The 17,413-nt window shown below is 37.1% G+C and overlaps 1 protein-coding gene across 1 annotated transcript; it reads right to left on the bottom strand.

Annotated features, from left to right (window-relative positions):
* Positions 1 to 1,793: 1,793 nt before the first annotated feature.
* Positions 1,794 to 17,129, bottom strand: LOC139959661 (uncharacterized). The gene is made up of 5 exons (XM_071957458.1): positions 15,657 to 17,129; positions 13,996 to 14,301; positions 12,904 to 13,236; positions 10,454 to 10,571; positions 1,794 to 2,077 (listed from the first exon to the last, which is right to left on the bottom strand). The coding sequence occupies exons 1-5, from the start codon at positions 15,712 to 15,714 to the stop codon at positions 2,065 to 2,067; spliced, it is 828 nt and encodes a 275-aa protein (XP_071813559.1). The 5' UTR covers positions 15,715 to 17,129; the 3' UTR covers positions 1,794 to 2,064.
* Positions 17,130 to 17,413: the final 284 nt, after the last annotated feature.

The raw sequence follows: 17,413 nt of genomic DNA, 5'->3' as shown, positions 1-17,413 counted from the left end.
TCTGTGAAGTTTGACGTCTTGAAAACAAATGAAGTACACGTGACTATTAACAGGACTCTAAGTTTCCAAACACAAAAATGAATTAATTTATATCATGCTTCTAAGCAGGTCCCATGGCTGTTTGTATGTGGTTAGGGACGTACAGATTTATGGTTATGGACGTACACGTCTGAAAGTTATGGACGTACGGAATTACAAACATTCAAACCACAAGTCAATTTGCAAATACTATTTATGAAATAAACATCAATGAACATGGTATCAAAAACAATAAAAACAATAAAAGAGAAGGAAAATATACCCCTTACCAGTGGTTTTGCTACAGTGGATGAAATAATCCCTCACATGACTCTTCCCCCCGCTCTAATTTCCATCAGATTCTTTTTTTGATGGGTGGGGGGGTGGGGAAGAAATTTACCAAATTTGCATCTCCTGTTCCTTCTTTATACTTGCCATTACCCCACCCCATCATATATGCTGTCTATCCCACTTTTCTTTAGCCAAAATTTTGTTGATGCCACAGATCCATTCCTCATGAAGTTGGCAGTTACAGTACAAAAAGTAATTACTAAGTACAGCAGTAACATTTTATAACACTCAACAACAGGTGTTTCTTAGCAGTAAACACTTGAATAATACAGTGATAATGAAAAATGACTGTCCATACACATAAATAGGCATATAACTTGTAAGTTGCTCAAACTTTGTTCAACATCTTTTAGGTTTTCTATTTTGCAGGGGCCTGTTCCAATTAGGCTTGACTATAGCTTATAAATGACCTGTATAATATTGCCTGATATATTATCTAACCTAAAATTTCATCCATATGGATGATAAGGGTGGGGGGGGGGGGGGATTCTTAAGCAGTTTCTCAGGAGGCACTTGTCTTGACTCATGTAGCCATATGGGGGTCTGGTAGCAAGTTCCCCTACTAAATTCTGGTGCCCCCAGGGGCCCTCATGAAAAACTATACATATAAACCATACTATAAAAAATAAAAACTATATTTTATAAATTTTCAGTTTTGAAAATACAGATTCAAAAAAACAATAAAAACTCACCTCATATGTTATTGATTTTATTCCACTTAATGACAGCAAGTGGGTATATGAATTATAAAATATCTCCTGAGTAATATGTAAAAGAACATTTCTGTAAGTGAATGAACTTTGCAGTGAATGACATGTGCCGGTTAAGCTTTCCATTTGTTTATTTTCATGAATTTTGGCATTTTTATTATTGTTTGTATATTATTAAAGGTTGATTTCATGATAATATAAACATTATATTGCTTTAAAATTATCTGTAAGTAACTAATTAATACAGCAAGTCACACAACAGTAATGTTCACTGTACGTTAATTTGGTTATGGGCTAACAGTTATAAAGTTTAAAACTTCATAATGTAAATATTTATGTAAAAAAAAAACAAATAAAAACAAACAAACAAGATTTCCTGTTTACAAGCTAGAAGGGTGTCACATACATTCACACACACATGCCAACTTGACTGCATAAGTTCCACTGATGGATTATTATTATTATTAATATTATTATTAATATTATTATTATTATTATTATTATCATTATCATTATCAACATCAACATCATCATCATCATTATTATCATTATTATCATTATTATCATTGTTATCATTATTATCATTATTATCATTATTATCATTATCATTATCATTATCATTATCATTATCATTATCATTATTATAATGTCCAAGATTGATCTTCTACAATTATGTGACTTTGAACATTTGTTAAATTTCTTCCCGCAAAATACCTAACGTAGAAAGGTGGTTTATAACAAATGTCCATTTTGAAAAGAAACAGCAAAGCTCGCTTCAACTAGCGTTGAATGTGTCATTCACATGATCTAATTTAATGTACTGTAAGAGTAAAGAATGGCATCTATCAGCCTTGACAACCTAGACAACAAAGTCTAGATCTGACATTTGGAAACCTGATAGTAACACCTGTATTTTATGTTAAGCAAACCAAACCTACGAACCTAGGGACATCCTGAACAGCCTTTGGTTGTTTGGAACCGATGGTCATCCAGTTATCCTGGATATACAGAAAGAAAAAGAAAGAAAATTATCCTTGCTGTACGTTGTGAAATTCTTAAATCATTCTGGAAATTTGCACCAGAAAAGACAATAACAGGCCTATTTTAATTAAAAAATAGAATGTACAACCGAATGATATTAACATTGCAGTTACAATGTAATAATCAGTTAGATGGTCTCTGTAGTAGATACTGTAGCTCTCATATACAGCAGTGCACAACTAGCCAATACATAACTTACATGCACTATTTTATGATGTACAAGTAAGCAATATTAAAAGAGGTACCAAGGGCAAGGGTATTATTCAATGCAGGTCACGCTGTTACAGAAAAACTAACAACGTGACATAATTTTAACCTAAATATGAATCTATTTTTCCATTGATGCAGGTATGTTATAGGCCTGTGGGAGTTACATTACAAGTATTCATTCATTCCTACTTTGCATATTTCTCAAAAAATTAAAATATGTTTTTAGCTCATACCAGCTGGTGTGAGCTATTGTTACAGTGCGGCGTCTAACACTCTATCCGTCAAAAATTGGTAAAACCGCTCCCACTCGCACAGTGTTTGATGGAATTTCATAAAACTTGGACACAAGGACCATTGGGTATAGGGCCATCAGAGATGGTCTGAAATTTGGGGTCAAAGGTCACATGTGGGCCGTAATGGGCCATTTTGTGGAAATACGCAAAATGCTTCTTCTCCTACAGATTCCATGGTACAATGTTGAGGGTTTGTCAGGGTAGTACTATGGAAGTTTTACCTTCAGGGTGTTCATGAATTTGAGATCAAAGATCAACTAGGGGTCTTTTGTGGCCCGGGCCGCGGCCCTATATTCTCAAATTGCTTCCGTTCGCACAGTGTATGGCCTGTTATAATGAAACTTGGTCACAACATTCCTCGGGATGAGGGTTACGAGGGGTGTTCGGGAAATTGAGGTCATTTAGGGGGTCATCGGGGGTCATTCTTTGTAATATTTTCAAATATCTCAATCTCCTCAAGATTTTGATGGATCATATTCAAAGTTGAACTGATGATTGCTGTATTGTGTATGAATAAGGTGATGCCTAATAATTTTTGGTCAAAGGTTAATTAATTACAACTAATCCCCATTGTTTAAAAAAATCTGAGCCTTCACCTTTTTCCAAAGCTCCTTTAATTTGTCTCCCAGTCTCTGCAGTGTTTGTTTACATTTGTGGTTAAGCTCTGCAGAGGCTGTTAGTGGAATTAAAGCAGGATTGGGAGTTGTTATTAACTGTTGAACTGTAAGCATGAGAGCCCTATAGCCAATCAGCACTTGCCGATTCTTAGAAGTCTTTGAGCCTGAGGTATGTAGGCAGCCAGCCATAATTTTGGGAAGGAGTGCTTGCGAAGTTATGTCTGCTCTGGTAGAGGGGAGAAAGTTTAATAGGGTAGGTCAGCTGTATTGTTTAAGAGCAGTGGCGGAGAAACAGGGGGGGTTGGGGGGTTTTAACCCCCCACTTTTTGAAGAGGGGGGGGTTGGTCCACACAATCAACCCCCCTAGTTTTTGCCAGTAATGTTCTGTTATAGCCTATGTTATGTGCTCCAAATGGCATAATAAATCAAATTATTACATTTGAAATTGTTAAAGTCATTTCAACCTTTTACCTGGTAGGCTACATCAACAATTAACGACCGAAAACCGAGTTAGAATTGACCCACACATTATTTCTAGCCCCTTTCCCCCACCTTGCGCATTGGAACTTATAGCTCATAGCGCTAACTTCACCCCACAACAGACATACACAAAATAACGTTTTGTTGCTGTTGAATAGCTTTGGATCTGTATACACTTGCCAACTTCAACGAGGTGAAGGAAGGAAAAGAAAAAGAAGAAAGAGAGAAAAAGAGAAAAGGATGGAGTAGAAAATACGGCAAGAAAACGGGAAGAGAAAGAGGAACAGTGACAAAATTATTCGAATTTGTAAAGCAAACAGCAGATATCACATCATATCAGTGAGCATGAAAATGGCGTTCCACGATAAACAGCCTCCAAACCATGGGCGCAGATCCTGGTGAGGACAGCGGGACGCGTCCCCACCAACTTTTTCAGTAGTGGGGACATGATATACTGTACCGTGTCCCCACCAATTTGTCTTGACCAATAGCTGCATTTCATATGTTCCCATATATTGAAATTTGGCGCAGTTTGATCCAGCATTGTGCAAATGACATGCAACAGTTCTCATTTTATTGTATTTTATCCACAGTTGTTAAATATAGGACGGAAATCGCATTTGCGGCAGTCTATATTTGTTTTCTGGGAGAGGACCCCAGACCCATCGTATATACAAAAGTCTACTTGGATTAATTGTCCCCTGATTTTCTTTCTGCAGACGCCCATGTATTTCTCCAAACTAAATTTCTAAGCCATGAGATCTAAAACTTAAGGAGGTTTAGGAGCATCATTAGGTCTGGGAAGTGTGATTTCCGGCGATCTGGAAGGTATATTTGCCCAAAAAAATCCTATCGCTACGCGCGAACCCATGGTCGCGCTCCGCGTAGATAGTGTCATAGAACAGACACGCGTCCCCACCATTATCCAAGACTGATCTGCGCCCATGCTCAAAACTGTCGATGTGTGTAGTGTTCGGTTTCGGAAATATCTGGTATATTTTTATTTCCTTCAACGAAATTTTTTAGTAGCCGTCTGAACTTTCGAAAATTCCCTAACCAACATTCTTCATCATACTTCATCATACTCGTGCAATTTTGACCCGTCTGTTAGGGTTTGAAGGAGGTTTTTCTTTATCGGTTGTCCATAGATGATATTTTGTGCAACATTATGGGTATGTTTTGAAGTCAATTTATTCACGAGAATTGTGAATTTTCAAATTCTGAACAGTGGGGCTGACGGATATTGTGGGCCGCGATGAAGAATCACCTACAGAAGCAATGATCCACAGGATATGTGATGAAGTCGAACATGATGTGTGACTGGTGACAATCTTCAGAAAGGTTATAGATGAGAAAAAAAGTATTTGGAAAAAAACTTGGTTCTCAGGCAAAAGTGTACATATGGTTGGTCAGTTTCAAGCCCGAGAAGTGCAATTTCCGGTGATCTGGGGGTACCAAAACCAGAAATTTGCTTGTACGCTGCGCGCCAACCAATGGTGGCGCTCCGCTTAGATAGTACAGGCATGAGACTCTTCCGCGGAAACGCGGATTTCCGATTTTTTTTTTCTTCATTTTCACGTTTTTTCTCGTAATTCGCGTTTTTCATTGTTTTTTATTATTTTTTTAATTAATTTTTTTTTTTTTTTGCCGAACATGCTGGACTGTGAAGGGAAGGAACACCCAATTTGACCAGTGGTGGAATCAAGTAGCACAAAGCAAGCAAAAAAGCCTTTTTTTGGTTCAAAAAAGCTAATAGATAAATTATACAAGCAGAAATTCCACACTTTTTTGGCGAGTTACGTGATGTGATAGATTCCATCTAGAGTCCACCATTTTGCATCTAAGCCCTCCTTACCTGACAAAAAATTTCTAAAGGGGAGGGGGACACCTCCTCCCCTTAAACCCCTCCCCCAGGACGGCGATCGATAAATTTCAGATTTTTTTTTCCCCAGCTCAGTCTCATCCCTGATAGTAATACGCGCCCCCCGGAAGGGAAAATCAAGCATATGCCCCTGGTTAAAGGCAGCTTTTCAAGGCCTGGGCAGTGCCATTTACTGCAATCTGGGAGGCAATATTTGCCAAAAAATTCTTGTGCACTTCGCCCCAACTTATGGTGGCGCTCCACTTAGATAGTGAGCCAGCAGTTATGACTTTTTTATTTCATCAATGGCCTGCAACCCTCCCCCCCCCCCTTACTTCTGACAAGAAATCTCCGCCACTTTTTAAGAGAGTGGGTAAAATAGGATTTAAAGGGGGAAAATAGGAATTATAGCCAGTGGTGTGGCCAGGATTCTGCTAACGGTGGGGGGGGGGTCATCGCCGTTTTGAGCTAGGGGTATAAATTTGAGAAAATTTTTAATAATTATAGAGTCCTTAGATGCAAGCTGGTACTATATATTTTTTTTTTTTCAATTTTTGAAGTAAACTTATCTTCAAGAATTGTCTTATTTTTTGGTTAGTCTGTCTGAATTTACGTTTCTAATTAGGACGGATAAAATATTATATACGAAAAATAGAAATTAATCCTTTCGCTCTCGAAAATTTTGAATATTTAAGGGTCCTTGGATGCAATCTGGTGATACATTGGTTGTCTTTCGAAGTAATTTTTTCACCACTTATAGGCTGACCGAATTTTTCAGGACTTTCACACGAATTTTGGGTCCTCGCCTCGCCTCGTGCACCTATGTCAACTCATAAACTTATAAACTCATTAACTCATAAAGGCGTATGTTATCTGTTTGCTTGTATTGATAGAGGTAGTAGAAACCTGTTCATTGTATTGAGAAAGGTGGTAGCAACCTGTTCATTTGTACTGAGGAAGGTGGTAGCAACCTGTTCATAATTGTTATCACTGCATATCATGTATCATTGGCTTCACAAAGTTCATGCGACACATTATCTAGTCAAAACACATGAGTGATTTGGAGCGTCTGTGTAGGACGAGTAACCAGAGTCGACCATTATTTTTTATGTTAATTTCTTTTCTGTTGTTTCATTCTAGTAAATTTTCGCGAATATTAAGACTTCTAGTCACTTAATTTATAATATATTTTTCCATTTGGCAGGTTTGCCCTGCGATATATATATTTTTGCCCTGCCAAATTCACATTTTTCCCAGTTGGTGAGACACCCATACCCCCCCCCCCTCGAGTTACGCCTATGAGGGCAATTAGGATGTTCAGGTGTAAAAGAGGGGAATAGTATGGACGGGAAGAGAATGTAAAATATACTTGAATGAGAAAAGTCTTCAGACTATTGAACCTTCAGACTACTAAACCTTCGGACTAGTAGGAAATCCCCCACCCCCTATAACCCTAATGCAGAAAGGAATATTGAAACCACCAAAATATTATACTGCAAAATATTAAAGAGAACTGAAAAATGCAACTTGTAACATTTGGGAAGTGTCTTTTCTGATGATGTAGCAGTGTTTTTTTGGACAATTTGTTAGATAATGGTTTGGCATAGTCATTTGCAACCCCCCCCCCTCCCTCCCCATCCTAACCGATTTTCTCTCTGGAAGCCCATGCTAAGAACCGCTCAACCTATTCGGAAATTTTAGGGAGAGGGCAGTAGCATAGCCAGGATTTTGCTGAGGCAGGCGGGGGGGGGGGATTCCCAAATTTTGTGATTGTCGTCCTGTCCCCCTCCCCTTTGAATTTTTTTTGAATAATTAAGGGTTCCTTACCTAGATTCAATCCGGTACTATATTTTGCAACTACCCAGAACTGCCTGGGAACCATACATGTATAGAGCAGTACTCCGTACTGCCTGGGAGTCATGCCTAACAATGACCAATACTGCCTGAAAATTAGTCTTCTAATGGAATCTATTACTGCCTAAGAGTCCTGCTTACCAGTGTCCATTACTGCCTGCAAATAACTTTATATTTGGTATTAACTCTAACACACTGTCGCGTAACTAGGCGAGACTAGAGGTTTGAGAATCGCCTTGTCTATGGAGGGGGAACAGGGAGGGGGGAGCTCAAATTGTCTTTGAACCTAAAATGTTTGGCCTCATGGGCCAAAATTGGTGGAATCTGAAAAATGGCCTGAAATTTGGTGGGCCAAAAAGTTTTGTGGGTCATACATTTTTAAGCTCGAAAAGGTATGAGCTTCTGCACCATTGGTGCTCTAGTTTGGGTAACAGCATGACATTTTGAGAAAGCGTTAATTAGGTGGACACTGAAGTGGAATGCAGGGCAAAGTTTGTTCATATATTTGACAAATACAAGTATTTGACTAATCAAAACTGCAGAAAGTTAAAAATGATCTGGTTACAGTTTCTAAAATAGGTTGATATTAAAAGTAATTTTTGGTCAAATTGAATTATCTTATACAGTTATGCAAATTAATTTTGCATAAAAAAGTGCATAAACATAAAAACTTTTAAACTAATGTAAATGTATGTATCTGCAAACTTCACACATTAAGCTTTAATGTGATAACAAATTTGTTTACATATGAATATTTTGTAACATGAGAGGTCATGTCCACCTTTATGTGGAACTGCCCTGTAATGAAAGTGCTAATTCAAAATGCTGCAAAATGAATATGAAGAAGGTAGGAAGGCAAATTAATGATGTTATATGTGGACCTATCAGTTTTATTGTGAGCCCCAATATGCAGTGCCCCAATGTATTAACTACGAATTACACTGAGGCACAGTCCCCTACACGGCCCACCCACTCAGTCATTTACCCCCACTCCCAGTACATCAAAGCATCACTATGTAACATTTGGACTGGCCCTGAAGTATCTATATTTTATAGGTTTTCCTGTTTCTGATAAAGTGAACTTGCCCAGTGCTTTACCCAATGTACCCAGTTAATGTACCGAACAGTGATTTTTAAATGTACTTATGATACCATGTTAGTGCATGTTGTAGACATCTGCATAACAAGATGATTTTGGTTGCAACATTTAAGAATGTTTCCATTTTGGAAGTTTCAATTTTATTAATCACAATAAAGGCCCTAAGTTAATAACACCTAGATGTTAAATAGATAAGTTAAAGTCTAATCACTTGTCAGATGTGACTTTAGCTAAAATATATTTATTATAGACATATCACTTCAGGGCCAAACAAAAGCAAACTCAAATATTTCTAGATGTGAGTCTGCCCCCTGGGCCCCATGGGGCTTGGCCCCTGGACCCCATAATGGGTCCTAAGGCAGGCCCCTGGACCCAACACAATATAGGCTTTGTGCCAAGGTGCTCGCAATGTACCCTTGGCGCACACTCCTTCAGTTTTATCCATGATCAGTCATTTACGTCCCCCCACTTTTCAATTGGGATTGACGCCCCTGCAAGGAGGCCTTGCTCTTCTTGTACGTGTATATGTGTTACGCTAGGCAACAGGCGCGTAGCCAAGGGGGGGGGCGAATGGGGCAGCCGCCCCCACCCCCTTGAGCATATTTAAAAAAAAAATTGTAATGTTTTTTATGATATCGCTAGTAATTTCAAAAGAAAAAATGCTAAGATGCAACTTACAAGGCCTAGGAAGTGCCATTTCCAGTGATCTGGGAGGCATTTTCAGCCAAAATTTTCTTGTACGCTTCGCGCCAACCATGCTGGCGCTACGCTTAGATAGTTTGCAATGCCGAATCTACGGCTCTGATAGTTTGCCTACATTTTTCGCCCCTCCCTTGGCAAATTCCTGGCTACGCGCCTGCTAGGCAATGCATTGGATAGCATAATACTGAGTATTCTGTATGAATGGCTGCGTAATAACAATGAGAGCTGTAGTGTCTGGGTGATACATGTTTAATTATGTATAGTTACCTCATTCCATAATGGTTGTATCAAAAATGGCTGTATTCAAGATGGCTGCGCTCATCTATCGCTTGTAAATGGGACAGACTATTTTCTATTTGTATAATGCTTAATTGCATCTGAGCTTATCAAAAGCCATCATTTGTACGTCTGAAATTGTTTTGCTTTCTGTTTTAACCAGCAAGTCAAATTATTGAGCATATGTAATATCATTATATGACAGTTTCTGACCAAGTGTGTGTAGGCTATTGTTTAACTTCTAAATGGTACTGTATTTAGTTACCAGTTATGCGCAAACGGACCAAAAACGCAGGCATGCAGCTGCCTCTCTCTCCGCCTCCACCTCTCTCTCCACCTCCACCCCCCCCCCCCCCTCTCTCTCTCTCTCTATATATATATATATATATATATATATATACAGTATATATATATATATATATATATATTTATATATATATATATATATATATATATATTTATTTATTTATACACATCCACACTCCTCAGTCTCAAAACGCTTTGCCCATCAACATTAAGAAGGCCACATCTGTTACTCATTTTTAAAAATCTACTAAAAGACATCTTTTCAGAGTTGCTTTTGCTTTGTAATTGTATGTATTACTGTTTATCTGTTTTTGTTTCTCTCTGTAAGTTATATTGTGACTACTTTGATTAAATTCTCATTTGTGATTAAAATGACATGATTTAATTTGATCTATCCTGAGAGATTGACCAATTGACAACCTCTGTACTGAGGTGTAAATATTACATGTTAGCTTAAAGTGACAAAAAATTGCAACCCAAAGCAAAATACAGCTTTATTCCAGACCATTTTTACCATAAACATAAAAAAAGTGAAATTTACAAGAAAATCTTCCGCTAGCATGTTTATGGGGTAATGTAATCATGAACACAAAAGATATTGTAAACAAACTTTGAATGGAATGATTTATCCATACCTTTTACGACACTTGTGCACTATGCACGTTATGCACATTATGCACAGTACAATTATTGCTATAACTGCTGCAATCTTCCACCCTCGATCTGAGGCTGACTTTTCATTAGTGATGGGAACTGTGAAACAGAAATGACACAAAACCAATAAGACTTATGGTTCCAATGCTTGTTCAAGGTACGAATTAAGATTGAGATAATCCAAAATTGAGTTGAAAGTTATAGAGTCAAATTTCTTAGTAGTAATACTTGAATATTTTCTTTAACTCATAAATACTGCAGAACATAACTTCATAACAATTAACAGTGAACTAGAAAGCACATTGCTTTTGTGGTACTGCTACAAGGTATCTAATTACAACTCCTGAGGTATATGTTTTTATCGTGTTTTATCGTGCAAACCTGTAATCCAGAGAGCCTCGCGGCTTAGTTATTCTTTTCACATTTACAGTACAGTACTTGAGGACATTTACTGTGTGCGCAGTCACTCTGTGCACATAAAGAGGATCAACATAACAAGTGTGAAATTAATCCCAATTTTAATTTTGGAACTAATGTTGTCACATCGAGTGACATCTGAGTACTGCAGGTAGAGCCTTATACAAGGTTTAAAATTCAAATAACATTTAGTACTGTATCCATACATACTAATTAATTTTCCACACTTTTATAACATGAGCACTGACACACCGGCTAGCAAAGTAAATATGGCCAGCATAAAAGGAAACAGCGAATTTAGTATTTTGAGGAGAAGTTCAGGATAAATCCAAAAATTTATATGTTAGACAATGTCTATTCCAAACTAATAACCCACATCATTTGGACTTTTCCAAGGGATACTGTTGTCAATTTGAATGGCGGCCATTGTGTCTTATTGTATGACGTATCATCCCCCGATGAAACAGCTGATTGGTGTGAGGTGGCACATATGTACCACCTAGTCACTATACATTTGCAGTTCACTGAAACATTTTATGCAATCAGCTGTGACTTACTATAATGTTAGCCCTCTAAGTATAAGGCTATATAGCATTTTGCTGCCATGCCCACAATATATATCCAACGGACAGACTGACTGGCAGCGAAATATGCCGTAATGCCCTTTTGATTTTGCCTTTGGCATTTTTCAATATATCCACTTGAGCATAAATTATATTAAAGTTAGTTTCTACTGCAATCTCCACAATAGTGGTACAAGAACACTTATCGCATATAGGTATAAACAATTGCGGGGTCTGATATCATAAACGACTTGATTTGTATTACAGTGCTACTAATAGTTGTGCGAAAATAATTCATATTAGATTTGATCCAACAATACACAGTATTTCACTATAGAGATGCCATTGGCTAATAATGCATGTGAGAATTGTACACACTAGAATCCTATATGTTCTGTCAGATGTTCTGATTTTTTAATTAGGTTTCAACTCACTTATAAGCCTCAATGTGATATTTCAGGAAGACTTCAAAGGAAGAAACCAAAGTTGTAGCCTATTCCATTTTGTAGCAATTATGATATATGGGGAAATAAAGAGCTAGGCTCAGTTACGTAGTTAGAACAATTTCTCTGTGATAAAGTATGATAATTTGGCACAGCAGAAAGAATGAAGACTCAGAGGTGTCAAGTTAACATTATTTGGGGGAATGATAGCACAAGGAAATTATTCTGATCGCAGATGAACTTGTAGTTGAGCTTACACGTACGTTACTTTTAGATTTTGGTTAATTGCACGGATTAGAGGCTGGTATCATACATATGTTACACCTCACGTACACCAAACAGCTGTGTCTGGGGATTACATGTCATTGAATATATGACAAAATGGTCCCTCGTCAAATTGGTGGTGACGAATGTTTCGTTTGAAATATTTTGGAGTCTATTTGGTAAAATGCAATATATTATTGTATTAGGCATTGCCTATCACATATGTCTGGCTTTATCGTGAACTTCCCCTTTAATGTGAATGACTTTACTTCCATAAACGCCGGCTATATGTGTACCCCATTTGACATGCAAGTCCCCTCTACCATTCAATTAATTAATTTAAACATGTTAATAACAAGAACATTTACACACTTGTTAACAATATAAACATACCCAATATGAAAGGAAACAAAGTAGTTGGTTTTAACATATGATTATTTCAATATTTCTACATTATGTTCAAAACACTCATTAATATTAAAGATGTTACATCTAAAATTAGTGTACAGCTCATGGGATATCAGTGTAGGGCTACCATGTATGACATGAATCCAATGTACAGTATGGTTCCTGATATATCATGTTTAAAAGCGTAACATACACACCCATGCACTCCTTAGGACATATATTACTTTTGCCTTGGAAAAGGAATATAAAAAAGAAGAGTGACATCAGTGGCTTAATTGGGACAATTAACTTTAAATGACTTCTATTCTTCAATAGAACAGTTTCGTATATCCTCACCTGGCTGCTCAAGTCGAATGTTCACAAATTTACCACCATCTGCTCTGCTCTTGGTATATACTGCTTGACAAGTCAGTGTTATTGGGGTTCTGTAGACAGCTTTTATCGTACTTCTGATCGTTGTCGATGATGGCGCATCCTTCTGATAGAGTTTTACTACAGCCAAACTGCTTTCTATCTCTCTGGATCCATTGAACCATTTTAACATCATTGATGGAGATGCATTTTTCGCTCTACATATCAACTCGATTGGTTCAGAAAGATTGATGTATCGCAAGCAACTGCTTTCAGTACCGCAGTGATCAATGCTCAACTCAAAATTCGGAGGAGAAGCTGAGAAAATCAAAATTATGCATTACTTCTTGTGAATGTGTCCTGTATTTGTCAACTCATAATAAGAGTAATCATAAAAAGTAAAATGGTTGTTCTTTAATAAATATGCATATAAGTAGTCAATTATGTAGTCATTGTTAGTCATACTGTCAATATAACTATCAGGATTCTACATTTCCAGGTACTAAAAACGTATATTTTCAATCTGGGCAGGTAATGATGAAGAAGTAGCCCTAAAGTATATATGCCGTAAAAAACTGGGCAATATTGGGATTTCAATATCAAGGAAATATGAACAGAAGTTACAGCCGATATGGTGTCATAAAAAGTCATAATACTGCAAGCGTTAATCAAAATGGGGATTGGCTTTCCCCTCACATCTCGAAGGCTGGTCAGGAATCCTATTGTAACAAACAAGTATAAGAACACATATACTTACATAAAACTACCCTTCAACATTTCATTATTTCCCACTATTTCACAACATTCATACTTTTGGCTATTAACCAGGTGGTACTGTATTTCCCGCCAGGATTTCCTGGCCCGGTAGACAACTATTCCAATATATATATAAACACATAAAATAATCATATTTTGGTAATATGCAGACATGTAAATGCCATTTGTGATGATACAACAAATTTGTAGTACAATTTATGTTTGAAAGTTTTGTATATTATAGGTATTGACCACTATGGGTAGTACAGGTACTGTACCTCCATAAACTATTTTGAAGCATGATCTATTACGGTAACTAACCTTGTACATACACCATTATATTTGTAGTGGATGAAGATTTAACTGACACTCCTCGACAGAAGTACTTTCCTTCGTCCTTTAGAGTAACATTTTTAATGAAAAATGTTCCATTTGCTGTAACCGCATAATTCTTAGAGTCTGCTCTATGTACACCATCAACAATAGAAGCAACTGTTGTGCTGTCGTGAATAGAGTCACCTTTCCTCCAGAAATATGAGCCATAACTCTCTATTGTCGGGCAAACTATTTCCGCTGAATCTCCTTCCAGTGCTAGTACTGAAGCTATCAAAGGTTCTGCTTCCAAGACTAGCAAGACATGAGTAAGGAAATCAAATAAAATGTTATACACACACTTATAACTCAGTTACTAATTTCTTTAATATTCATTTACTTAACACGTGTGTATCAAATGGTTTAACTGCTAGAGCAATGGGATTGCAGATTACGTTGTAACTTGTAACTAGAGAGCCAGTTGGCTTTGTGATTCCTTGCCATAGTTTTCTCAAATTCCACATACAGTAACTGTCTGACTAATGTAGCGCAAGTGAGTTAAAGTTGTCCAAGAATTAAGTTAGAGACAGAAAAGATCAGAGATTTCCAGAAAGAACAGCTTCCAATGTGACATATTCCAATGTGACACGAGGCGGAGTGTATAGCCTAGTGGTTAACGCCGGCGTCTCCCAGTCATGAGATCCCCGGTTCGATTCCCCGCCGACAGCAATGTGTGTCGTCTGGCAAGGGTGTTGTTCAATAACAACTTCCCGACATGGACGTTAAATGGATGTGTGCCGAGAGATTGGCTTCGGTCAGCTTGCGAGTCTATAAGCCTCCATGGCTTCTTTCGCGAGTTCCTGCTTGCGGGAAGATCACATATACATACATACATACACGCATACATATATAGACACATAGATGAATGAGCAAATGGACATTTTCATTTTACCAATATTTTCAACAAAAAAATAACTGAACTGAAATTGACCAACGAAAATCATAGCATCAGAGAACTCGCAGGCTAATTGTATTTTGGAGTTATGATGTTTAACAAGCTTTGAAGACTTTGAAATCTGTTGACATCAAGTGACCTTTGACCTATACCAATTTCAATAGGGTTCATGCATTCACCAAGCTGGATCTACATACTATCCAGTAAGTATGAATTTTAACAAAGATGTAATTTGTGAGTTATCATGTTTACAAAGTTTTCAGACTTGATCTCAAATGAACTTTGACCATCACAGAACAAAATATAGTTCTTGTACACAATTAGACCGATCCACATACTGAGTACGAAGTTAATCCATCTTAAACTTTTTGAGTTACCATGTTTACAAGCAAGTGTCTCATACACACACACATATACACGCACGCAGGTGTGTTTTACTTTCAGACTGACCCGATTGAGGACCCGATTGTTTTTCCAATTGTTCCAATCCATGTCCCCTAACCTTAACAATACATATGAACAACAAAATTTGTCTGAGGACGCGGGGATTCTTTTGAAATGATGTCTGAGGGCTTGAAATTCCTTTGTTCAAGTCCTCAGTCAAAATACAAAACAAGTGTACACACACACACAAGGACAATTTCCCCAAATAATGTTTATTTGTGAGTATGCATTCTGTCACACATTATATAGTTTAAGAGCCTGACTGACTCACCTGGTAGCAAGCTAAACGACATACAAAGAATGTATACCATGATATCCATTATTCTCATTTCAGGTGATGCCGAAATTAATGCACTGTGTCATTCTGTCGGTGTAATTTTTTTACCTTGGTACCTAAGAGAGAAAAAACAGCAAAAGGTTGACACCTTTCACATATATTATTAGATCCATATATGTGTAAACCTTATGAAAAACACAGGAAGAATTGCGAACATTGACAATAAACGCTTCCATAGCAGTTTTTCAAGATGGTCAAGACGCTTTATTTTGCATTTGCTTTGTATTCGATTTAGCTTTACCTCAACTCAAACCTATCAAACACATGAGATTTTTTAGAGGCCATGATATGAAAGAAAATGAAATCACACTTTTAGGCGCTCTCCATCAAAATCTTTTAGGAAATTACAAAATACTGTATGAAAAGAATCAAATTACATTCATGGTAGGTATGATGCAAGTCTCTTTGCATACAGGTATGCCCATTGAACTTGAAAGCCTGAATTGTCTCTGTTATTGACACAATGGATATACACAGTAGAGATAATGCAGCCTGTATTAGATTAAAGGGTTGTCAGAACAATCACAAATAATGGTTGGTGTTCCTCAAGGAGGTCCGATATCTGCTACTTTGTTCACTGTATATACAGATGAATTAAGATCAAATCTGCATATTTCTGTCACAAAGTATGCTGATAATACTGCCATTATGAGAAAAATTTCAAAACATTCCTTTGCCATGGATCAATTACTCTATCAGTGTTCTGTCACTGACCTTGTTGTTACTTGTGTGTTACAGTAGCTGGAATGCTAGCTCTGGAGTGTTAGCTGGAGTGTTAGCTCTCTAGGAGTGTTAGCTCAGTGGCTAACGCCGGTGCCTCTCAATCATAAGGTCCCCAGTTCGAGTCACTCCAAGATTATTGTATGTCGTCCAGTTACATAGTTGTTGATAATTAACAATTCATAATCATGGACGTTAAATATGAATGTAAGAGACTGACTTCGGTCAGCTTGCGGCTTTGATAGCCAATGAGGCTTCCTCGCGAGTTCCTGCTTGCAGGAGGATCTAATATACATACATACTTGTGACAGGACAAATTTGTTGCTTAACCCTAACAAATCTAAAGAAATCCGTTTTGCAAGCTAGAACATTTAACATGAAGGTCTCTTGTCATCTAAATCACAACAAATTAAACTGCATGGACAACAAAAACTGACTACTAAGGGGTATGTATTGATGAAAGTCTGACGTTCAACAATCATATTTCGAAGATCCTCAGTAAAGTTTATTACATTGTATCTAGTCTACCATTCGTTGCATCATATTTTTATAGTGATGCTAAGAGAAATGTTTTTAATTCTATGGTTCTGCCACATATAACTTACGCTGTCCCAGTATAGTATCACTTTATATCGCGAAAAGACAAACTTAGAATAACAAAGATTTTGAAGTATACTTCTAAAATTTTGAGTTTTAATTTCAACTTCCTATTAAGACACTGTAAATGCGACAGCTAGAAACGAGTTCATTCGGATGGCAAACATAATTAAATCAGACAAAAACCATCCTCTACATTCTTCATTAAACAGTGTGCTAACAAAATCATGCAGAAATCCAAGAATCGGCACATCTTGCCAAAATATAGAATGTATCTTTTTAGAAACTCATTTATATATCGTGCTGCAATATTCTTTCAATCTAAGCTTTTGGATTCTTTGATTTAGAGTATTATTTTAAAAATATTATATCAT

This window comes from Apostichopus japonicus, chromosome 19 (genome assembly GCF_037975245.1).
Source record: "Apostichopus japonicus isolate 1M-3 chromosome 19, ASM3797524v1, whole genome shotgun sequence".
Lineage (NCBI taxonomy): Eukaryota > Metazoa > Echinodermata > Holothuroidea > Aspidochirotida > Stichopodidae > Apostichopus > Apostichopus japonicus.
Note: the sequence above shows the minus strand (reverse complement) of the source record. Positions and strands in the feature narration are given on the sequence as shown.